This window comes from Prionailurus viverrinus, chromosome B2 (assembly GCF_022837055.1).
Source record: "Prionailurus viverrinus isolate Anna chromosome B2, UM_Priviv_1.0, whole genome shotgun sequence".
NCBI classification, from domain to species: domain Eukaryota; kingdom Metazoa; phylum Chordata; class Mammalia; order Carnivora; family Felidae; genus Prionailurus; species Prionailurus viverrinus.
In genome coordinates this window covers 20354751-20380844 of record NC_062565.1, presented here as the reverse complement: position 1 = coordinate 20380844, position 26094 = coordinate 20354751, and the positions used below count along the sequence as shown (strand labels likewise).

General features: G+C 38.0%; 1 protein-coding gene across 2 annotated transcripts in view; it reads right to left on the bottom strand.

Annotated features, from left to right (window-relative positions):
- Positions 1–26094, bottom strand: part of BLOC1S5 (biogenesis of lysosomal organelles complex 1 subunit 5) — a 98857-nt gene that overhangs the window by 30536 nt on the left and 42227 nt on the right. Inside the window, exon 5 of one of the 2 annotated variants that reach the window (XM_047859918.1) lies at positions 22204–23754. The exons of the other annotated variant lie outside the window; for it this stretch is intronic. Coding sequence (XP_047715874.1) covers positions 23575–23754 — 180 coding nt within the window. The 3' untranslated portion in view covers positions 22204–23574. Of the gene's footprint in view, positions 1–22203; positions 23755–26094 lie in introns of those variants that run through there. 2 annotated transcript variants of the gene reach the window in all.

Below are 26094 nucleotides of genomic sequence, written 5' to 3'. Positions count from 1 at the left end.
AGAGACAGAGAGAGACAGAGTGTGAGCGGGGGAGGGGGAGAGAGAGAGGGAGACACAGAATCCGAAGCAGGCTCCAGGCTCCGAGCTGTCGGCACAGAGCCCAATGCGGGGCTCGAACTCACGAGCCGTGAAGTCAGTCGCTCCACTGACTCAGCCACCTAGGTGCCACAGAACTTGAGTTTTCTTTAGCAGACAAAATGTTTGTTCTTACTCTGTGTGGGATTTTCTACCTGCTCCCTTTGCAAGGTGATCTAATATGAAGAGTGTAGTCTTCGGGGTCAGACAAGATGGAGGTGAGAATCTCCAACTTTCTCTCTATATATATTTTTAAACATTTATTGATTGGTTACAGTACATCAGAAATGGCTAAATTCTTTGTCTCATTAAATAGTTATCCATCACGTTAAACCTATTAAGCAGCTGTTTCTCCCACCAGTTTATAGGTGAAAAACTGGGGCAGAAGGAAACTAAGCACAGCCAGTCAGCAGAGGAGCTGGGATTCAAATCCCAAACTGCCTGCAACTCAGAGCCAATGACCTTAACCATTACTGATTAGCAGCTCACTGGATATTTGAGCTTGAGTTAGCTACTTAATCTGTCCAATCCTTAAGACTCTCTTGTATAAACAGGGATATAAATATCCACTCTACTGGATTCATGAGATTATGTATATGAAGCTACTATCACAGAATCTGGCATTCAAGAGGCTCTATAAATATTTCTCCTTTCTTTTCTGTTCAATTATATTCCACTCATCTTTTACATTCTGTCTGTTTCATGAAGCCTCCTTGGAAGAAAGAATGAACCACTTCAGCCTACAATGATCTCTTCCTCCTGTACAATCCAGGAGTTCTAATATTTAGTTTTAAATTGTGTTCCAACTATTTCCTTTATGTTAGACTTTGCATCTCCACCTAAAATATTTTGTAGGCAGTAGCTACATATTATTCTGTTCACATCCCCTGTATTTTGCAAAATACGTGGTAAGAACTAGATAAATGTTGGCTGGATCAGCATTATAGCCTCCTGGATATGGTCTAAGATAGATCTTGCTTTAGAAAAAGTAAATTTTTGGGGCACCTGGGTGGCTCAGTTAGTTAAGTGCCGGGCTTGGTTAAGTGCTGGACTTCGGCTCAGGTCATGATCTCATGGTTTGTGGGTTTGAGCCCCATGTCAGGCTCTGTGCTGACAGCTCAGAGCCTGGAGCCTGCTTGGATTCTGTGTCTCCCTCTCTCTCTGCCCCTTCTTGGCTTATACACATACACACACACACACACACACACACACACACACACACACACATTCTCCCTTTCTCTCTCAAAAATAAATAAATGTTAAAAAAAAAATAAAAACAAGTTTTTTAGAACAAGTTCATTTTTTTAACTTTATATATTTTGAGAGAGAGAAAGAGAGAGAGAGAGAGAGTGTGTGTGAGGTGGGGAGGGGCAAAGAGAGAGGAAGAGGGAGAATCCTAAGCAGGCTATGCACTGTCAGCACAGAGCCTCGCAGAGTCCAACGTGGAGCTCAAACTCACAAACCATGAGATCATGACCCGAGCTGAAACCAAGAGTTGGACACTTAACTGACTGAATGACCCACGTATCCCTAGAACAAGAGCTTTCTATATTAGAAAAGGCATTATGAAAAAAAAGATTCGTGATTTATCATTTATCCAGCCTGGGTAACAATGAGTAGAAAATGAGGAACAAACTCTAACTCTCTTTGCTTACAGCCTGTGATGTCGAGGCTAACAAACTCTTGTTATTAAAAAACCAACTATGTCTTCCAAATTGCTATATTACCAGGGAAATAACATTGATACTAGAAAACATTAATAGCACCCAATCTTAAATATGTATGGCTGCAATTAGGATTTAAGTGCTTCACAGATGTGTTAATTATTCATAGCTGGTGATTTCCCTCTGAGGTAATTATAAAGACTATTAAAATAACTGGAATTTGTAGAATTGGCTAACTATTGTGTTAAGCCAATCCTGGGAGTGAGCCAAAATGAGAAGCCAAAAAAATGATTCCACCGATAGAAACCACAGCCAAACAACAGAGGCAACTGATTTAAGGATCCAAACACAGCTCATTCTCTCTGAGTTCTTAAATTAGACCTAAGACCACCAGAACCTGGCCCCGGCACACTCCACAGAAGGAACAAAGTACCAAACCTCATGCCTGGCCCGCTTCCACCCAGAGAGACGGCTTTATCCACAATCCTGGGACCGTACGTGGTCTGCTTTCCATCCAGTACTGCGTAATGGCACAGGCCCTACTTTTGCTTTCAGCTTTTGTATGGACTCTTCTTTAGATGTTCTTAATTTCATCCATTACCTCTTTAAAACACTGACCATCTCCATCTACAATTTCTCAATTTGGGCCTCTTGGCTTAAGAAGGGTCAACAGGAGTCAAAAGAAGACAATGTCAAGCGGTAAGGAATTCTCTAATGTGGACATAACGGCCATTAGAAGGAGCTAGATGAAGGTTGCCAACCACACAGGTCAGCCAAGTGAGGGCCGGGCTAAATGGAAAGATATCTTGAAGGAAGGAAACCTCAATATAGCTATTTCCGCTATTTCTGAAGAAATGGTCTATGTCTAATACAAATCAGAAACAAACAATTTTAAATGCAAATTTCACACTGCACTTCTGAAAGTTACAAATTTCACCAGAGAGCATGTCAAACAATTTGATTCTGATGTATCCTAATGAAAAGGCATTGAATCAGTATCTATGCTTCTAGACAGGGAAAAGATTTATGAATACCTAAACAAGGCAGGCTGAAAATAGTCTACCCGACTGTGAAAAACTTTTGGACGCAGCTTATGCAACCTCCTGATGTAATGAAGTGTCTCAAGTTTCTCTTCATTCTGTTAAATGGTACTCCCTGTGACACTTACACACAATACATTATACCTCTTATTTCATAGGGAGGATATGTCAACACAAAGTCCAATATTCAGATGACATTTCAAACAGGCAATCCTCTGGAAGTTTCCAAATAGCTTTAGAGTTGGCATAGTATAGGCTTCAAGTCCAAATGACTGTCCCTAATGTTTTCTCTGGACACAAAGAAGAAAACCCATAATATGAAGTTATGAAGTAATGAAGTAATTTATCGTGCCACTGTCCTTCAGATGAGATTTCCAGAAGGTAGTGTCTAAATATTAGAAATGTTAATTTCTATTGTTTGCCACGAACATGATTAGGCTACCTTAGTGATGGCCAGATTGTGAAGGATCACAGAGAAGGCAGCTCTTATTATGAATATCTACCAACCCGCATTGAAGACAAAGGACCCACAGGGTTCAAAAAGCTCTCACGCTACTCAAAAACATGTTTTGATGAAATGGATATTCATTCTCTCTAGCAAGTGTATGTTTCTTATCAGAAAGCCTGAAACAGAAGTCCCAAATTCTCTTCAGGAGTAAAAGGAGAACAATGTCGTAAATAACTATAGTTCCAGAGGCCGCAGGTAATCTCTGGGAAGGTTCCCAGAAATGGACAAAAAAGGACCCAAGGCCATCATCTCACCAGAGGCTATAAGGCAGTACAGTGTTCCCAAAGCAAAGACAAACAACTTACCCAGCCAGAGCCCCTCTTAGTAACGCCAAGTGGTACTAATTCATTACTGCTGGTCACTGGATTCCAGTGAAGGAAACTGAAATGTCACACCTTCATTCACAACATGGGCTCATGGAATTATTTTTTCCGGATTCCTTGGGAAGTTAAAGTATTTGAGAAGAATATCAGGAACTGTTGTTTCAGCCTGTTTTGTGAGTAGATAATTGCCTTCCAACTCCATTATTTCAGGAAATGATGTGTGCGGCATTGTTCTTAGATGGGGGTAGCACTGTGTTTTAGCAAGACTCATACATGCTTATTAAACAAAACAAAACAAAAGCATGCAGTCTAAGTAAGTCACTTCGCTGAACTCAGACTTTTTGAATCTGGTCTCTAGATAAGAGGCTAGCCCCAGACAACCTACCCACATACCAATAACATTCTTTTGAAAGGGTGTAAGCAAAACTTGTTTTGAGAAATGAGAAATTTCACCAAAATTACTAAATGTGGTAATAAATAACTTTGGTGAATTAAGTGCTGTCAAAATTGGTTCAGCAAAGACCTGTTTGAAAGGCTAGGTTTTTCTCTAATTTGGGTCTGAATCAAAGGCCAGCCTGGGAACCAGAAGTAAAACATTTCATCCTGAGAAGTACCTTTGATTCCATGGAATATATTAGCTGATCTTCCTGAAATGTGACATCATTTGTGGTACCAGCTGTATGGGTGTGTCATCTAAGGGTTTACAAAACTAGTATTTCTTTGGCTTTTAGTATGTATTTTAAGACCATAGAAAGCAGTCTAATCCAGTTAAGTGCTCCAAGGGGAACTACTACGGACTTCACTTTAAGAAGCTTAATCTACTTACAATCATGACCTATCAACCTTTTTATGGATGGACCGCAAAGAGTGAATTCCCAAATGGATATCTAGAGTTGATGATGATGATAAAACTGTTGAAAAACAAACCAAACATAAATATGGTACTTATAAGTCAGGCTACGTTGGAAATATAGTACGTAAGTTAGCTCATTTAATCCTCAGAACAAACTTATGAGGTAAGTTTTGGTACTTTCACCACCCCTATTTTGCAGATGAGGAAACTGAGGCACAGGGTGGTTAAGTAACCTGCCCGTGGTCACCTAATGAATAAGTAGTGAGGGTGGAACTGAACTCACAATGGACACTTTTACCCCCTCAGTTATCCCATATTTCATGGTTCTCAGATACTTCTGTCTGATTCAGTTATGTATATTACAATCGTCATATCTCCTCTTAACAGAGGTTATTATTTGGATGGTTTGTTAATGAAATGAGAAGTCCTGAGAATTTTCTAGGTAGAGTCTCTATTATGATTCAACCTTCGTTTCCAATAGTTGCAGAAGAGAAGTTTTATTTTCCCCTTGAATAGCATATTACTATATTATAGGATGGGTCAATAAAGAGAAAGCCATTTATATGAAATATCTATGTCTAGCATTGTCATTCAAAAGTTTAAGAATACATTGTCTCTAAAGTTTTTTTAAAAAATCCATTATCAAATGTAGAATTAAGCTATTAAGAAATAGCTTACATTTGTTCTTATTTTTGTTTTTATTCTACACTTCAAAAAAATCAGGTATGAAGAAATACAGGTGAAGAGTGCTAGACTACAGCATTTCCTCTCATCCACCTACCCATTCACCCATCCATCCATCCATCCATCCATCCAATCAATAAGTCCCACATGCCAGGCACTGTGAATACAGAATGGGTAAGACAGACAAAGTTCCTGCCCTCATGGGGCTTATATTTTAGTCAGGGGACATTAAATACAAATGTGAGGGTGCTATTTTAGGCTGAGTGGTCAGGGAAGGCCCCTCTGAGGAGGTGATGTCTTGACCAGAGCGCTAAAGAAAATGAGGGAGGGAGTCTTGATTGGATATGGGGCAAAAGCATGTCAGTCAGAGGCTCCTGGGTGGAAATGAGCTTGGATAGGTTTGAAGATCAGCAAGAAGGCCAGCATGCTAGATGAAACGAAGCAAATGTGCACAGGGGTGGGCGATAAAATGTGACACAGACAGGACCTCATAGGCCATGCCATGAAGCATGGATTTTGTTGAGTGGGAGAGGATGTCATTAGTTTTAAGCAGGTGAATGACAATGCTCTGATCTGTGCTTTCTGAAAGACACATGTCTGCTGTGAGGGAAATGAATTGGTGGGAGCAAGAGAAAAAGCATGGAGACTGGTCAAGAAGCAGTAGTCTAGGATCTAAGATCTAGGTAGAAAACCGGTAGTGGCTTAGACTAGAATTGCAGCAGTGAGCTGGTAAAAACTGGTGGTTAGACTTGGGATATTATATGAAGGCCGAGTCAACTTGGCTAAATGATGTACTGGATGTGGTGTGTAACGGAAGAATCAAGCACAATGCCAAGATTTTGATCCAAGCAACTGGATAAATGGTGGAGCCTCATACTCATGACATTTGGAAGGGTGGGAGAGGGACAGTTTGGGAGGAAGGGGTATCAAGAGTTCTGTGGAGACAATGAAGTTTGACACCTTTTAGATATCCAAGTAGAGACGCTGACCAGGCCTATTTTTGAATGTGTGAGGGGAAAAGTCAGGGCTAGAGATATAAATTGGGGATAAAGTCATGGGACTGGCTGTAGGCAAGAGAATAGTCTGAGGCTTAGGCACATATCAAATTAGAGGAAATTTGGAAAGAAGAGGCATACCCAGAGAAGTGGAAGGCACCCTGGGAATGTATGGTGATCAGAGAGCCAAGTGGAGAAAGTGTTTCTAGAAGGAGGGAGTAACCAACAGTATCAACTGCTGGGGTAGAAAACCATGAACTCATTGGATTTGTCTTGATAGAGGCTGCTGGTGACCTTGACAAGAGGGGTTTCAGTGGAGGAGTGGTACTGAAAAGCAGGCTGGAAAGGCCTCAAGGGAGAATACAAGGTAGGGTAAGTGGAGACAGCAGCAAATTTTCACGCATTTTACTGTAAATGTGAGCAGATAAATGCAGCAGTAGCTAAGGGTAAATGTGGAGCCTCTGGAGGGCCTTGTGAGTCTAGATGGTAGTTTTAACACGTTTGTAATCTGTTAAATTAATGATTTTGCATCATCTCTAAATTTTTTATCTTTTCATCTGAAAAAAATGGAAGTAAATTAGTTTAACTGGTTATAACCTATGTTTGAAACATGCATTTTTCTTCTGTACACATTAAAAATTTTTTAATGTTTATTTATTTATTTATTTATTTATTTATTTTCAATTTTTTTTTTCAACGTTTATTTATTTTTGGGACAGAGAGAGACAGAGCATGAACGGGGGAGGGGCAGAGAGAGAGGGAGACACAGAATCGGAAACAGGCTCCAGGCTCTGAGCCATCAGCCCAGAGCCTGACGCAGGGCTCGAACCCCCGGACCGCGAGATCGTGACCTGGCCAAAGTCGGACACTTAACCGACTGCGCCACCCAGGCGCCCCAATGTTTATTTATTTTTGAGCGAGAGAGAGAGAGAGACAGAGTGCACGCTGGGAAGGGGCAGAGAGAGAGGGAGACACAGAATCCAAAGGAGGCTCCAGGCTCCAAGCTGTCAGCACAGAGCCCGACACGGGGCTCAAACTCACGAACCGTGAGATCGTGACCCGAGCCGAAGCTGGACACTTAGCCGACTGAACCACCCAGGCGCCCCTCTTCTGTACACATTTAATCAAAGTTTTGTTTTGTTGCTTTTTTAGGATACAAGGCAGAGTACAAATGGGCATCTAGACTTGGCTCAGTCGGTCGGTTGGCCATAGCAACTCTGAGTATTCCCTCTTACTTTCCAGTAACAGTAATCACACTTTAAAAGGGAACTTGCCCTTTTATTTACTAAAATCAAATCTAGATGCTCCTAGGTGGGCAGTGCAGATGAAATTTCTACTGGAGAACAGTAACCAGGCCTCCCAGGTATAATGTCCACCTTCTCCCTTGGAGATTTCTCCCTGCTATCACCCCCGTGTATGATGCCAAGGGACACCCACTTCCCAAAATCCCCCCCCCCGCCCCCCCCCCCCACACCACTGAGGTCATGTTGGAATATTGAAAAAAGGTTTCACCAAGGATTTGGAGGTTACAAAGTGGAAATAGCATAAAATAAAACTAGATAATCTGGTTTATAAAACATAACTCACTCATCTTTGGCTCAAGCACTCCAATCGAGAGACTCCCTGACTAGCTCCATGTAGCAGAGGTTACCTGTAACCCTAACCCACCAGGAATGCCATCAAGTGTGCCCAGATTTCTGAAAGTAAAGAGGAGAAGCTAAAGGGAGGGGAGAATGGAGGGATTCTCAACCCCTTTGGCCCTAAGAGTTACCACTTTCTCAGGTGATTGACAGCAGTGTCCGTGCATTCCAGCACTCAAGTCAGTCTCACTCTGGGACCTTAAGAAGATACTTACAAGAGATTGTAAGACAATAAACCCAAGAGCAATGCAAGAGCTATATACATAGACACATGTATCAGATACAGGAAGGTGTTTTGTTACCATCTTATAATTGTAGACACCATTGGGACCTGGGATCTCCAACACCACCTTAACTCACTTCATGGTAACCCAGATCTATGATGGGAAGACTAGTTTGGACATGAAAGAAGGGAAGAGGGAAAAAAATGAAAATAAACCCTTAGGAGTTGCTCTCTACAGCCACTTGTCATTTCTCAAGACCCAAAGAAAGCCCTTAGGCGGCACCCTCACAGCCAACTCAGTCACCTCACAGAACGTCCCACACTTAAAAGAAAGAACCTCAGGGGCACCTGAGTGGCTCAGTTGGTTGAGCTTCCGACTTCAGCTCAGGTCATGATCTCTGGGTCCGTGAGTTCGAGCCCCATGTCGGGCTCTGTGCTGATGGCTCAGAGCCTGGAGCCTGCTTCGGATTCTGTGTCTCCCTCTCTTTCTGACCCTCCCCCATTCATGCTCCATCTCTCTCTGTCTCAAAAATAAATAAAGATTAAAAAATTTTAAAAAAGAAAGAAAGAAAGAACCTCAGACAAAATGTATGAAGTTCATTGAACCTGCAAATGAAGATACCTTTATCCAGTGGTGGGTTTAAACAGCTATCATTGTCACCTGAGTACATTTTTAAAAATTTTATTTAAATTTTAGTTAGTTAACACACAGTGCAATACTGATGTCAGGAGTAGAATTTATGGATTCATGACTTACATACAACCCCCAGAGCTCATCACAAGGGTGCTGCTTAATACCCATCACCCATCTAACCCATCCCCCCACACACCTCCCTCCATCAATCCTCACCTAATGACATTCAAAAATGTGTGAGTGTGCATGATAGTGGTAGCGAAGGGTGCTTCTTTTCTGTCATCTGCTTCCTATTGTTAACAAATCATGTTAAGAATTCCAAAATCTCTTCAGCACCAGAGAAGAAACTGTGACTTCATTTGGAAATGAGGTGGAGAGCTTTCTGTTTTGAGGCAGTAAGAGTAGCAACAGAAACGCAAGCTGACTGGTGTGAGGCCAGGACTGGTGACAAAGAAGGATTTGGCTTAAACTAGAGAAGTCTTTCTTCATGAACTAAGGGATTTCTCCTTCCTCTGTTCCTATCTGGCAACATTACCTTCAGAGCTACAGCAAGAGGGGTTCATTCCAGGTCTCTCAAGTTGAAAATCTGGGTACATTTAAATTTTATTTTTAAAAAAATTAAATATAGTGGCTTACATCATTACATACTACTGGTTCTACTACTGGTACCATAATATTTTGAGACCTAATAGTTTTGTGGGCTAGCTAAGAGCCTAATCACTATGCACATCATTATTTCCATCTAGAGATTCATTCCAAGTTCCAAACAGATGACCTAAATTTTTTGGGGAAAAAATATGTATATATTGGTTAATTGGGAGTAATTGTGTGTGTGTGTGTGTGTGTGTGTGTGTGTGTGTGTGTGTGTTTCAAAGAGGTTAAGATTTCAAGTTTCTATTTTTGCAGTATATAGTTCACGTTAAAAGCTTCCTAAGAGAAATAGCAAATAATAAATTAGGTGATGATAGACCAGAAACCTGATGGTATGTATACACTAAAAATAATGGAACACATTAGTCTATGTATTTCTTCATATTCAATCATTATAAAACACAAATGTAAGTAGCGTGGATAATTCAAATCTTCCTTAACAAACTCATGACTAGCTCTGTAATATGGAGAGAATTTCCCTTGTTTAAATCATAGTCAGCACATGTTCTCAGCATGGGATATAAAACAGCATAAAACACATTCTTTGTCCTTGAACAATTTAGTCTTCTGGGAAAGGAAATGGGAAATCCTTAAACGGGGGTAGCTGCTTAAAACCCCATAGTATTTTCCCACTAATTATATGAAAGCAAAATATCTAAAAGATGAAGAAAAGACCCTTCAATATCTTTTTGACTTTCCTAATTTATAGTGATCGTACTCTCAAAAGCAAGAATTCAGTTACTTGGGAAAACAATTAAGAATCATATAAAAAGGGTAATGGGGCTGATTATCTAAATCTGAAACTGTGCTAGTAATTGGCATAAGTAACATAAATAGCACATAAACATATCTATATATGGGTGTTAACAATCCCCACTACCTTAAATTCCAAACCAAGGTCTTCATTTCTAACCCTGCCCTGTCTAGACTAGGAACTGCTTTTCAAGTACATTCTCAAGATCCATGAGCAGGTTAGTAATTTCCTCTATCAATCAGTCATGCCTCTGAGTCTACAGAGTAACCTTCCTGTAACTTTCATAGTGCCACTTACTCTAATAGTCTCATTACCTACAGGATAAACACAAATTACTAAAGTTGGAAATGATGTGAAAATTTTCTAAGTGATGTGTTTAAGTCCCTGTATAAATTTAGTGATGGTATGACTAACGCCAGTCTTTTGGCTCCCAAACTTCAGTGTGCTTTCCAAAATCTAGTCTTCCCTATCACTGTTTTCAACATCGAAGAGTCTATGAATTACTATTTTGAATTTGCTGGGCGTATCTCCATCTGTGTTTTTGATAGACAAGGGCAGAAACCAACCTTTATTCACTTCTCCATCCCTAGTATCTATTGAGGAATAGAGTGGCTAGAATATAGGTGCTCCATAAATGCTTACTGAACTAAACTGAACCAGACATATTCTGCCATCCTTTTTGTTCTCTAAGACCTAATGAATTCAAGTTTTATCTCTATTAAGAACGATTTCCTGGGGCGCCTGGGTGGCGCAGTCGGTTAAGCGTCCGACTTCAGCCAGGTCACGATCTCGCGGTCCGTGAGTTCGAGCCCCGCGTCAGGCTCTGGGCTGATGGCTCAGAGCCTGGAGCCTACTTCCGATTCTGTGTCTCCCTCTCTCTCTGCCCCTTCCCCGTTCATGCTCTGTCTCTCTCTGTCCCAAAAATAAATAAACGTTGAAAAAAAAAATTTTTTTAAAAATAAGTAAATAAAAAAAAAAGAACGATTTCCTGATTATAATTCACAAAGATAGTTCCTACCTGGAATTCGCTTGTATATTATGGGGTGTGTGTGTGTGTATACATATACATATATATTTATATATATAAAATGGCCTTTGACATATTATAAAATATTATGGTCTTTGATATATTATTATTATGGTCTTGGCTTTCCTATTATTATATATATGCACAACTTGATTATAAATTCCTTTAAGATTGAATGCTATATTGACTGTATTTCTCTTGGAATCAAATCCAGACTCTGCACAATGCGCCAAGGAATAAATGCTTATTAAATCCTACTTTGGCTTCCATACTAGGTGGGGTAAAAATGCCCTGACAACCACCTCTTCGATTCCTATTATTTTCTACCAATTATATGTTTGTCTCTAAACATTCATTTAGAAATTATAACTCTACCTTTATTTGGAGTACAGGACCGAGTTTTTCAAAAATTCATTTGAAAACATTCCTGGGAATGCTGTTTCTTTCTTTCTTTCTTTTTTTTTTTTTTTAATGTTTATTTATTTTGAGAGAGAGGAGAGAGGGAGGGAGGGAGGGAGAGGGGCAGAAAGAGAAGGAGACAGAATCCCAAGCAGGCTCCATACAGTCAGTGCAGAGCCCAATATAGGGCTTGAACCCACAAACTGTGAGATCATGACCTGAACTGAAATCAAGAGTTGGATGCCTAACCAACTGAGCCATGCAGGCGCCCCTGGAAATGTTGTTTCTTGATTTGATTTTCGTTACACAGCTGTAACCTTATCATCAGTGCACTAGTCTATATACTTCAGTATAAAGTCCAAAACATCACCTGAGGCTTTTTACTATGTATTTTTACTGCTAATAAAACCCGCACATCAATTATATAATGAAAAAATATGTATGTTTGAGACAGGAATAAAGTTATGAAAAAATACAATTCTCAAATGTACTCCTAATCCTCCTGAAATCTTGTACATACTTTTCTACATTCTAGTATTTTTGCTCAGTGATGTACCTTAAATTATCTCTTACACATCTTTGTTCATAGATGGTATGTACCCATCTACACATAACTGCTTAAATGGAGGGGAAAAGAAAACAAATCTGTTATCACAGTGACACCTGCTGGTTTTAGCTATAAATTTTAGATTCCAAGCAAAGGACACATTCTTTAGAATCAAAATTTTGCTTAGTAAAATTAAACATTAATGTCTTCCATTTGAAGAAATTGTTTATTTGATGTATAATTAATTTTTGAAACAAATTTATTTAATATGCAATTGACATTTAAAAAATGTTTGTGATAATAATCTAACTTTATAAACTGTTTTCTTAAAAATGATACATTTCCAAAAAAAAAAAAAGCTTTTTAAGCCTTTTAGAGTACATGATGTTTTTAAAAAAGTGGTTTGACTTGCAGCTTTCTTTTCAAATTCTCTACAAATATATTTTAAGGGAATGCATTATATTAAATCTTAAAATCATTTACAGGGTATTTTCTTTGTAGAATTAGAATTTTAGCAATATAAGCAATTTCATAAAAGTTAAGAATTACATCTATGCAATAGAAAAACTTTTTTTAATGTTTGTTTTGAGAGAGAGAGAGAGAGAGAGAGAGAGAGAATGCGCACATGAGCAGGGGAGGGGCAGAGAGAGGGAGGGAGAGACAGAATCGCAAGCAGGCTCCGCGCGGCCAGCCTGATGCAGGGTTTGAACTCAAGAACCATGAGATCGTGACCCAAGCCAAAACCAAGAATCGGAAGCTCAACTGAGCCACCCAGGAGCCCCTAGAGAAACTTTTAAACACAATCTAGCTAATCTCATATATTGACTTTTTTCTATCACCTCTACTGAGATATGACATATAACACAGTGTTAGCTTAAGGTGTGCAACATGATTTATGTATATATGTCAAAATGGTCGCCACAATAAGTTAACATCCATCACTTTGCAGTTATAATTTTTTTCTTGTGATGAGAACTTTTAAGGTCTATTCCCTTACCAACTTTCAAATATACAATATAGTACTGTTTATTATAGTCCCCATGCTCTACATGACATCCCATGACTTATTTATTTTACAACTGAAGTTTGTACCTTTGACCCTCTTTGCCCATTTCACTCTCACTCCCCACCCTCCACCTCTGGCAACTACCAATCTGTTTCTGTGAGTTTGGGTTTTTTTTTTTTTTTTTAGATTCTGCATATAAGTGAGATCACACAGTATTTGTCTTCCTGTAACTTAACTTACTTACAATTCTCTTAAGGCCCATCCATGTTTTTGCAAATGACAAGATTACCTTCTTATGGCTGCTAAATATTCCAGTGTGTACATATGTATCACATTTTCTGTATTCAACTGTTGATGGACTTAGGTTGTTTCCACATCATGGCTACTGTGAATACTGCAATGAAGAGAGGGGTGTAGATATCTCTTCCAGATAGTGATAATGTTTCCTATAAATATATACCCAGATGTGGAATTCCTAGATCCTATGGTAGTTCTAGTTTTAATTTTTTGAGGAACCTCCATACTGTTTTCCATAGTGGCTGCACTGATTTACGTTTCCCCTAACAGCGTGTGAGGGTTCCCCTTTCTCCACATCCTTGCCAATACTTGTTATTTCTTATCTTCTTGATAGCACTCTGACAGGCATGCAGTAAAATCTCATTGTGGTTTTGATTTGCATTTCTCTGACGATTAGTGGTGTTGAACACTTCTCTATATAACTATTGGCCATTTGTATCACTTTTTTCAAAAAATGTCTATCCAGTTCCTCTGACCATTTTCCAATTCATTGTTTGCTTTTATGCTGTTGAGTTGTATGGGTTCTTTATATGTTTTGGATAGTAACCTATCAGATATGATTTGCAAATATTTTCTCCCACAGTTTTCATTTTATTGATGTACAGAAATAAGTTTTTTGAAAGTAGTCCCACTTGTTGCTTTTAGTATCAAATGCAAAAAAAATCATCAAATGTCAAAGAGCTTACCTCTATGCCTTCCTTCTTCTAGGGGCTTTATGGCCATATATTCAAGTCTTTAATCCATTTTAGTGTATAGTATAAGATAGTGATCAACTTTCATTCTTCTGCATGTGGCTGTCCAGTTTTCCCAATACCATTTATTGAAGAAACTATCCTTTCCCCATTGTGTATGTGTGTGTGTGTGTGTGTGTGTATGTATGTATATATACATATATATATATATATATATATATGTATATATACATAATCTTAAAGTTTATTTGAGAGTGTGCATGTGCGCAGTGGGGAGAGGGGCAGAGATGGGGAGAGAGAGAATCCCAAGGAGGTTCCACACTCTCAGCACAAAGCTGGATGCAGGGCTCAATCCCATGAACTGCAAGGTCATGACCTGAGCCAAAATCAAGAATCAGATGCTCAACTGACTGAGCCACTCAGGCACCCTCCCCGTTGTATATTCTTGACTCTCTCATCATAAATTAAATGACCATATACACATGGGTTTATTTTTGGGCTCTATACTCTGTCCCACTGATGTGTTCCACTGTTCTGATTACTATAGCTTTGTAATATATTTTGAAATACAGAAATGTGATGCTTCCAGACTTGTTCTTCTTTCTCAAAACTGCTTTGGCTTACCGAGTCTTTCGTAGTTCCATACTGTTTTTAGGATTATTCTATTTCTGTGAAAAATGCCATTGGAATTTTGTTAGGGACTACATTGAAATCTATAGTAATTGTATTGAATTTGGGTAGTACAGACATTTTAGACATTTTATTATTCTTCCAGTCCTTGAACACAGAATATCTTCTCATTTATTTGTGTCTTCTTCAATTTCTTTCATCAATATCTGGTAGTTTTCAGCATATCAATCTTTCACCTCTGGTTAAAATTAATCCTAGGTATTCTTTTTCAGATGTGCAATTTGTAAGGCAACTGCATTTGTAAATGGGTTTTCTTAATTTGATTTCTCTTACTTTTATTGTTGGGTGTATAGAAACACAACTGCATTTTGTGTATTGATTTTGTATCCTATAACTTGGCTGAATCTGTTGATTAGTTCTTTAGATCTAACAGTTTTTTGGTGGCATCTTCAGGGGTTTTCTATATATAATATCATGAAAGAGGTAAAACTGTCTCTCTTTGCAGATGACATTGACTTCTCTTACAGTCAAAATTTTCACTCATAAATGGTAAGATTTGCTATGAAGTCTAAACTCCATGACTGCCTGGTCTCAATCAAACTTGATATTCTTTTTTTAAGTTTAAGGGAGGAAAGCAATTACTCCAGAGGAATAATGGGAACCACATTCTGTATTCACTTCCATTTTTAAAAAGTATACTATACTACTGCCCACATTGGCTGTGGAGGGAGTTGGCTGGCCAGGAGGGCTACATGCACTGCAAAAGGTTGGTTCTTGTATCCCGTCTCTCCTTTTGCTATTTAAGTAAAGGCTGGACCACTTGGGCCTGGTGTGTGTTGACTGTTCTCAGTGACCTCAAATCACACAGCGGTCTCTTCCCTAGTGGCACTTATCTCTTAACCTTGGCCAAACTCATACCATTTTCTATCCTGTGGCACAGCATGAAACAGTAGATATTTTCAGTCATTCAGAATATCTTAGAACAGTGAAATTTCACATATTGACTTATTAGTGTTTGTAGCACATGAAACATTCTTTTTTTAAAAAAAACTATGTAATGGTAAAGAAAAATTGGCGGACACATCTATAGTGTGGATTTTCATGATAGTATTTATGGAATATTTTTTTAAAAACCTTAGGTATTTTTTTATCTGTCTAATGTACTGCTGCTGGCTCAGTGATAGGTGAGCAAAACACTGTATTACCTATATTTCTACCATTTTACTTTTTCTCCAAAAGAACACAGGGTGTATGTCTTGCTTACAAGGATGAAGTAAGATTAAATTACATGTAAGGCACTTAAAAGCACAATGTACACTGGAAGCTATAAGCTATGTTATATGAATGTATATATACTTACCTTAATCGATTTGGATTATTTCTTCAGAAATAATTATAATCTTGAATTTGTGTGAGGATCAGGTGTTACTTATTAATTTATTGCTCTTATAATGCATCACATTTAAAAATCTCATTTTCTGTTTTTTATGGAACATAAAGATAAAAATTTCAGAGGCCACACTGCTTTGTTAATTTTGCCAGACCAGTGACAAGAAACCAGTTTTTAGCAGTTAAAATTTAAAAACGAGAAGAGGATGAGCAGGCAGGCAATGATGTAAGTGATTTTGATCTCTCTTCATTCTATGACCTTGAATTACACTAAATCAATAAAATATTAATATCCATATTTATTGAAGTTGAAAATTAATGAAATGATTGTAAAATTCTTCTGAAAGACTAAGAAAAAACTACTAGAAAGTACATTTTCTAGGATGGTAGCTTCAAATATTTTCACTGAATTAGTGTTTAAAATATTTTTCTGGCATTTTTCATCCTGAGATATAGACTTATAGCCCCAAATTGCAAAAAAGAGCCTCTAAGGTGCAGTTTCAGGAAAGACAGTCACCATGCTCACTTCCAAAGCAATAAAACGCTCTTTTAATTTGCAATGGCAACAAGAACCTAACACATCAAAATACATGTACATTTAAAAACAGTTGAGAAAGTGAATGGAAGTGTTCAGATGGAAAGCCTATGTGTGTTACAGGAGCAAAGACGACAATTTACAATGTATCTTGGAGGCATTTGTGACTCCTCCAGGTTTTCATGGCACTTTAGGTTTAATACCACAGATCTAATACCTCTATCTACATAGCCATAGTATCTATCTACATATTCACAAATAACAATAATGTCCTGAAAAGAATCCAAAATGATGTATTCAGGTGAAAGTGATGTAGGTTCAGAGAGACTATTATACTCTCATTTGTTTTCAGTAGCTCACAAATAGTAAGGAAGACTCAGCAGAAGTAATAAAAACAATCAAATTAGTTCAGAGATAATAAACAATCAAATGAACAATATTTGGTACAATAATGAAAAGGAAAGGTGTCACCTTTTATACAAGAATATGGACATTTCTTTTGGGGGTAATTTTTTAAATTTGGGGGGGGGATTTTTCTTTTGGGGGTAAAAAAATTTTTTTTTTTAATTTGGGAGGGAGAGAGAGTGAGAGAGCGAGTGCGCACATGTGAATTCTTACGAGGGGGCAGAGACAGAGGAAGAGAGAGAATCCCAAACAGGGTCTATGCTGTCAACACAGAGCCCAACCTGGGGCTGGATCTCAGGAACCAAGATCATGACCTGTGCTGAGATCAAGAGTTGGACACTTAACCAACTGAGTCACCCAGATGCCCCTTGGGGTAGGTAAATTTTAATATAATAAAATCAACATGTATTTGTCTGACATGCTATTTCTGTGCAGAGAAATCTCACTAGATACTGAATACCAAAAACAATGAGAAAAACATTTATTTTTCATTGCTGAGTAATGGCATTACAGCAAATTCATGGCTGAGTAATGGCAAATTAATGAAAACAACTGAAGGCAGATAGGAAAAAGTGAAATTCCATAGCATCATTTAGACTGGCAACTGGTAACAGTCCTAAAAGCATTTTCCCATCCCCGTAGCCTGAAAGGGTTCCAGTTTTAAGAAGCCATGCCTACGTGGGGGACAGGAATTACAATTTGGGACTGTCTGCTCTGCCATAACAAAATACTACAGATGGGATGGTTTAAACAAACTTGTTTCTCACAGTTCTGGAGGTGGTAAGTCCAAAATCACAATTCCAGAAAATTCTACCTCTGGTGAGGCTTACAGATGGCCACCTTTTGCTGTGTCCTCCTATGAACTTTCCTCTGTGTGCAAGTGGAGAGAGAGTGCTCTGTTGTCTCTTCCTCTTTTTATAAGGACTTGGTTACGGGATTGGGGCCCCATCCTCATGACTTCATTTAACCTTAATTACCTCTGTAAAGGCCCTATCTCCAAATAAAATCACACAGGGGGTTAGGGCTTCAACATATTAATTTGGCAGGACAAATTCCGTTTGCAACAGGGACTGAGCTGGATGAGCAGTAGGACTGGTGAACCCCCAAAAGGTGTCATTCTCAATGAGTAAACTAGAAAATACCTAAATGTGCCTTTCTTTACTCCAAGGAGATCCATGAAGGGGAAAAAGTCTCCTCTGAGAATGCCTTATCACAGCCCAACACTCACCTATGTTTGAGAATGAAATTCACACTACTTCTAAGTGTATGTGCACATGTGCATGCATGCAGTGAAGGACAGGGGAGAGAGAGGCAGGAAACCCCAGAGGAAAACTGAAGGGATCCAGGGTTCATCATGCCACAAGATACAAACTGGTGGTGTGAGAAAAATGAAAACACTATCTCCCTATAGAAACATATTTTAAATAAAAACTCCCCAAAATAAAGTTTAGAGGAATACCAACTCATAACCAAAATCACTGATCATATTAGAAAACAAATCACCAATATGCTTGTTTCAGATCAAACAACATACAACAAATTGGTAGATTTAGAGTCACAAAAAAGGAGAAAACATGAAATTATCATATACAGAACATAAACATTTACTATGTCTTAGGAAAAGAAAAGGAGGGGGCAACTGGGTGGCTCAGTCGGTTAAGTGTCTGAATCGACTCTTGATTTTGGTTCAGGTCATGATCTCATGGTTCCTAAGATCGAGCCCTGAGTTGGATTCTGCACTAAGAGCACAGAGCCTGCTTGGGATTCTCTCTCTCTCTCTCTCTCTCTGCCCCTTACCTGCTCATTTCTTTCTCACAAAATAAATAAACATTAGATAAAAAAAAAGAAAAGAAAAAGAGGAAATAATGGAGCTATTTCAAATGACCAGGAATGTTTGAGAAAGAAAGAGACAACACTTTTGGTAAAGAAAAAAACAACTGTAGTTAAAAACTCAATGGGTTAGGGGCTCAGTTGGTTGAGTGTCTGACTCTTGATTTTGGCTCAAATCATTATCCCAGGGTCACAAGATCGAGCCCCACTTTGGGCTTCGTGCTGAGCATGGAGCCTGCTTAAGACTCTCTCTTTCACTCTCCCTCTGCCACCCTCCCCTGCTCTCTCTAAATAAATAAATTTTTAAAAATTAAAAAAACACTCAATAAGATATAAATTGGTTAGAGATGGCAAGAACGCAGAATTAGGGAACTGGAAAATAGATTTTTAAAGAAATATCCAGAATTCAACACACTGCAGACAAGAGACAAAATATGAAACAGATATAAAAGGGATTCAAAGAACAGTGGGATGGTAAAATATAAGTGTAATTTGATTTCCTAAAGAAGAGAACAGAGAGAATGAGCAATGTCAATATTTAGACACAGTAGTTGAGAATTTTCCAGAATTGTGAAAAATCACTAATTTTCAGGTTTAGAAAGCTCAATGAATTTGAATAGGATAATAAAAAGAATTATAAAAGATCAAAAATACTGGAATTAAAATAAAAAAGAAAATCCACAGCTAGACACATTGTATTATGATGACTTTAACTGTAAAACACCAAAGATAGACTACAAAGAACCTGAGAGAGAAGACAGTTAGCTTCAAAGGAGTAGTGATCAGCTACAACTGTGATTTCAGAAGCAACAATGGATGCAAGAAGATAATGAAAGAATATCATTAAATATTGAGAGAAAATAATCATCAATCTAGAACTGTAGAGCCAGCTAACTTTCAAGGATAATAAATTTGGATAATCTTGTGGATAAATCTATATAAATGCTGACTGTATAAAATGAAATAGCTATTTTTGTAGTGAAACAGATAAAATTAAAATTCTAGACACTAATTGATTGAGGAAATAAAACTTTGTTTAGGAAGATAGGAAAGACACTAACTTTGGATTTTGTTAACTATGCAGGTTAAACTTCTTGGTAAGCACTGAAAGTTAAAAATTGAGTTTTATCTTTTTTTTAAAAAACATTTTATGTTTATTCATCTTGAGAGAGAGAGAGAAAGCACAAGTGGGGGAGAGGCACAGAGGAGAGACAGAGTCCCAAGCAGGCTCTGCACCATGAGAGCAGAGACCAATGTGGGGCTCGAACTCATGGACCCTGAGATCATGACCTGAGCCAAGATCAAGAGTTGGACGTTTAACTGATTGTGCCACCCAGGCGCCCCAAGTTTTACCTTTTAAACTAGTAGAGGGAGTGTGAATGGAAAAAGAAAGCAAGGGGCGCCTGGGTGGCTCAGTCAGTTAAGCGTCTGACTTCGGCTCAGGTCGTGATCTCATGGTTCGTGAGTTTGAGCCCCATGATGGGCTCTGTGCTGACAGCTCAGGGCCTGGAGCTTGCTTCAGATTCCCTCTTTCTCTGTCCCTCCCCCACTCAGACACACAGACACACAGACACACACAGTCTCTGTCTCTCAAGAATAAACATTAAAAAGAAAAAAAAAGAAAAAGAAAATGAAACTCAATCTAAAAGGAGGCAACAAAACAACCAACCAACAAAACGTGGGCAGTGAGCAAACAGACAAACACAAGAGATGAGATAAATGAATCCTAGTAAGTTACTAGTTTCAACACATTTAAATGGATTAAACCCTCCACTTAAAAGATAATCAGATAGAAAGAAAAAAAATCCACCTAGAATTTTTGTTAAAAAACACAGATTTAAAAGTAATACAAAACTAAATAAAAAACATTACTAGGAATAGAAGCTACACTATAAATGTAAGATTTATTCTAAGCTTTGAAGAAAGAAAATGCTAAACTTATATGTACCTAATAAGAAAGTTTCAAAATACAGAAAATGAAAATTGACAGAATGACAGAAAGAATTAGAATATCCACTAGAGTAGGAAATTTCAACATATCTCAGAATCTGAGGGATCACTGAGAAGGAAAACAACAGTAAAACAGATAATTTGAACAACACTGTAAGTTTGTTTAATGGATACCCAATAACTGGAAAACAGTGTATATTGAAACACTAATGAAACACTTACAAAAACTAACAATATGTTAGGTCATAAAGCAAATAAATTTCAATGTACCAGTCTGATACAGCCCCATTCTCTAACCACAATCCAATTACAGCATAAATTCATTATAAGAACAATTTAAAAATCTACAGGTTATGAAATGAAAAACCACCCACAAATATGTAAGTCAAAAAAAGAAATCATAATGAAAAACAGAAAATACTTAGGCCTTAAAAACAAATGTTGCTATAGCACTTTAAAAGGACAGAACATTATTTCATTTGATTATAAAATAATCCTGTGAGCTACACAGAACCTATATTACCTCTGCTCAACCACATAAACAGTAGAAATGTTGAAAATTAAAGTTAACTTTTTATGTAAATAAAATACCTATCAAAAGTGCTTTGGATGGGGCGCCTGGGTGGCGCAGTCGGTTAAGCGTCCGACTTCAGCCAGGTCACGATCTCGCGGTCCGTGAGTTCGAGCCCCGCGTCAGGCTCTGGGCTGATGGCTCGGAGCCTGGAGCCTGTTTCCGATTCTGTGTCTCCCTCTCTCTCTGCCCCTCCCCCATTCATGCTCTGTCTCTCTCTGTCCCAAAAATAAATAAAAACGTTGGAAAAAAAAAAAAGTGCTTTGGAAACTGAGATGCGAGGGAAAATATTAAGGGGAAGGCAAACCAACTGTCTCTTTCACACACTATGTTGAACAGCTCACAAAGTTATAAAGAAAGAATGTACTATCTTAACGTTTAAAGTTCAAGATGCCCACCAGTTCATTTTGGTTTAAGAAGTCCTTTAGATCCTTATGTAAAATATACGAACTTATAATGGTATTTATTATTCATATGAGATGAACAAACACCATCAGAAACCTCTGCTGCACGAGTGGATGGAGGAACCAGTTAAGAGTACGTTTGCTCTCACACACACAGTCCTGATTTCTTGGTTATGGCATCTGTTCAAACGGTGCACAGGCAATTAACAGCATTCCAAAAACTGCCTACAGTACAAAGGGAATTTTCATTTAAGGTTCCCCTCCCTTTTCATGTGTGGGCTATTTTTGGAAGTACAGTTTTATTTTTTTCCATCCACTGAAAGAGAATTAAGAAAATTCCAACATGCCTTTGTGTCAGCAAGTGCTCTTTTTTAGTCCAGGTACCAGAGAATGATTGATGAACCTGTCAAGCCTACAGTAGCGGACAGAGAAAGTTGGCAGAAGTTCAGTGTTATTGAAAGAAATCTCAAATACTTATTTCATCTCCTCTATTAACTTTAATCACATTTTCAACATGGAGCCAAGAATGAAGCTTTGACAGGGGGCCATAAATTTACACAAGCAAGCATTGTCACTTTTCTGCAGTAGCAAGACTGAGATAACACAAGAGAGTTGGGTATTTTCTTTCCTGCCCCTTTCTTTACTGAAGAGCACTAAAAAAATATTTGAAAGATTTACCCATACCTCAAATTCATTTGCCATAAATCTCAAGAAATTATTGCATTTAATTTTGCTTGGTTTATGGCAAATAAAAAAATCAATTTAATTCCTCAATTAGACTGTTAAAAGCAGATTTTTTTTTTTTAAAGATCACAGTGATGACAGAATTGGTACATGTTTCATCATAATACACCTGCTTATGAGAACAGACGTTGAACACTAAAAAAGGATTTACATTTAACATGGATCATTTGCTATGTGGGCAAACACTTCTGGTTTATTCAGAGCCAGAATCTTTATATGGTTCCAGAGGGACTCCTTGGCAGATTCTGCTGATTACTCATTAAACAGCTGAAACATGTATGGACATTATTTATCTTACAAAGCTTACCCACAGCAAAACAGACACAAAAACGAGGTAAATGAGGTGAATACTACGGACAAGATTATGGTTCTTGGAAAGGCTGAAAGTCAAATATATTTTTGGTAAGCTTTTCCTTCTAAGTATGTTTTAAAAGTTGAAAATATTAAGTGCCGGAAGGCCACAAAATTTAACAAGTGTGTTTTGTCACTCAGTGAAACACACGGCATTATGCTGAACTGCAAAATCTGTAACCTTTCCCAGCAGGCAGTTCAAAGGCCAACGTGGCCATCTTTGCCTCAGTAGAGACAAGGTTTTGACTGTCCCCTCTCTTAAATATGATCTCTGCTCCAAAGACAGTTGTTTTTGTCTACATTATTCATGGAATAATACTGTATAACACTCTTCCAATAGCCAAGGACATTATGACAGGTAGCTACTGTATCTGCTTCTAAGTCAAATAACTACTGTTCACTCTGTGTGAGAATGAATTAAATTATTTTTCTAAGAAGCCTGTACTTAACAGTTCTCTGAGATGATCAATGGAAAGAACACCCAATTCTGATTAACAAAAAACAAATTTGTACCATTTTTCCTGCTACTCCTCCCCATTCAAATAATCATATGTAGGCACTTAAAACTGGAAAGATGTAGCTCTCTTCTATTAAACACTTAAGACTCCAGTAAGACCTTTCTTTCTTCTGATGTAGGAGTGCCACTGAATATATTGCTAAGCTTGAAGCAGAGGCTAAATGGTTTGGTGGGAACAGTTTTTTGGGGGAAGTCAATGTTTTCTTATTACTTTGTCACTCTTGTGGTTCAAGTTCTTAAAAGGTTGAAAATTTTGCTAGGTCCTTCTCCATCTCGGCATACTGTTCTTTAAGTCTCTCCATGGCTTTTCTGTGTTCTTCATCCACTTCAGCCTGTTTGCTGTGTTGTTCTTTCATGAAATCTTCCCACTGGATTATATGCTGTTTTTCACTAGCTATTAAATGGTCATTAAGAATCTGAGAAAAGAAATTTAAAAGTCACATGACATTTTCCAGACAATTATTCTGCTATGCAGAAGAGACAAACATAACTTTACCTCTTAATATTTGGTTACTACAGCAATAAGTTTGAAAGACACATGCTAAAATTGCATTACAGTTTTAATGTCCAATAGGAACACGACGTATAGAAACATCTAAGGCTTCTCTTACCATGACTGAACATGGGTAACCATATTTCTGAAATCTCAAAAATGTCTGGTATCTTTAAATGACAAAATCAAACACAATCCAAGTAAAAGTTTATGCCTCTATTTCTCCTCAAGTTCCATTTAACTACCTATAAATTTTACATCAAGTTTAAAGAATATATGCCAAAAAGAAGCATTATTATATTAAATTAAAGTGTAGGTCTTCCACATTTAGATGCATGAAAAAAGTATAGATTGTGAATTACTGGAAAAGAATGGAAGACATGTCTTCAATTCCATCCCTTAAAGTAAGTAAACACCTAACGCGTCTGCGTCAGATATATTAAGCTCTTCTTGAGATTTTCTTAGTATTTCTAGATGAAGATGAAAAAATTTCCTTTTGAGTACCACGACAATAAAGACAAATGTATAAGTCAAAAAGGCATACATTTAGTACAATTAAAATTATTATCTTTGAAGATGCACAACAAAGAGCTGAAGAGGAAGAGAGTCTGCAAAATAACTTTATCCTTTATCCCTGCCTTAAATGCTCTACATACATGTCTTCAGAAGTTAAGCTTTGATACAGACTAAGTCCTATGAAGCAAACAAAAACTGTGACAGATGCAGACCATAACAAGTTACAAAGCGCCTCAAGTCAGCACTGATTTCCAGCACTCTAATGAAAACAGGACACCTGGTAGAAGCAGACATTGGTGTCCAGGTGCCTGGCCACACCAGAAAGATAGGTAACAGGAAAAAAAGGAAGCTGTGTTTTCATGCTGCCATGTGTCCTTGCTGCTCTGGTTTCTCTCCCCTCTGAGTCCTGATGATAAACAGGATGAAAAGCTGGACGATCCGTCATTCTTTAAGTATTTATGAAGCGCATATTTTTGCTAGCTGTTTTGCCTATCTTACCTGCTTCTAAAAACTGCTTTCATAAAATTGTATTACTTTCACTTTACAGATGAAGAAATTAAGGTTTAAAGGACACCACATTTCATTTCTTCACGGTCACTCAGCTATGAAGTTGGACTCAAACTTAGGTCAACCCATGCCTTTTCTATCACAAAGAGCAAATTGGGTCTTTCCAGAGAAAGGTTTACACAGGTAGCTAAAAGTCTCTTTCGCAAGACAGAAACAACTATTAGAAGAGCTTTTTCTGCCAATGTGATCTGAAGTTCCTCTGCACTGAGCCTTTTCAAGCGAAAAGAGGCTGGATTAGAGGCTGAGGTTTGAGTTAAAGTCAAATGTTCTCTTTTAGTATGTGTCCCAGACCCTAGGACCTGCACAGGCACTACGGTGGTGGGTGAGAGGGCTAGGGAGGGGTTGTTGACGCCATAAATTTGGGAAACAGGTTAACCAAAATCCATTTACCTTTTAACTTTTCAGCCTCATGGACTACAATTCTCCAAAAGATGAATAAAACATGAAGAATTCATTAAACTCTTTTCATGGAACTTTGGCAAACATATATATTATGAGAGAGAAGAAAATGCAAACGAGCTCCCTCAAAAATGGAATCCTGCTTTAGCTGTAACTTACTTTTTAATAAATACAGAAAACACTAACGAAACATGCACGCTCAGATGCTTTTTAACCGCCTTTTCTTTTCTTTTCTTCTTATTCTTTTAGGATACGTACCATAACTGGCCCAGCCAACCCTGTGATTTGGACCACAAGGCAACAGGCCGGACTCCACTTCCCACCAGAGAGCACTTTTTCTAGTACAACTCCACAGAAAAATGAAGATTTGGGAAGCACACTTCAAATTCTGGTTCACTTGCTACTAGTTGCATGAGGCTGAGCAAGTTAAAGTTTCTTTAACTTTAAAATGAGGAGACTAATACTTTACAGTCATAAATAATATTTATGAAGACCAGAGGTAATACATGTTAAGGTCCTAGCTCAGTGCCTGTGGAGCTTAATGAAAACTGATATTAGTATTATATGAATTATAAGCAAAACATCCAGAAGCCAGATCAAACCACTTTTTATCTTCCCCATTTTTCCCTTTAATTTTAATAAGTTAATTTCAGGAACAGATTCTTGTAATAATATGAATACAGGCACTCAAATAAAAGTGACTTTCCTCTTCCCATTCCTGTACTCAATTCAATCTTCCTTGACGATTCCACTATTTACCATCTGGTTCTAAGAAAAGACT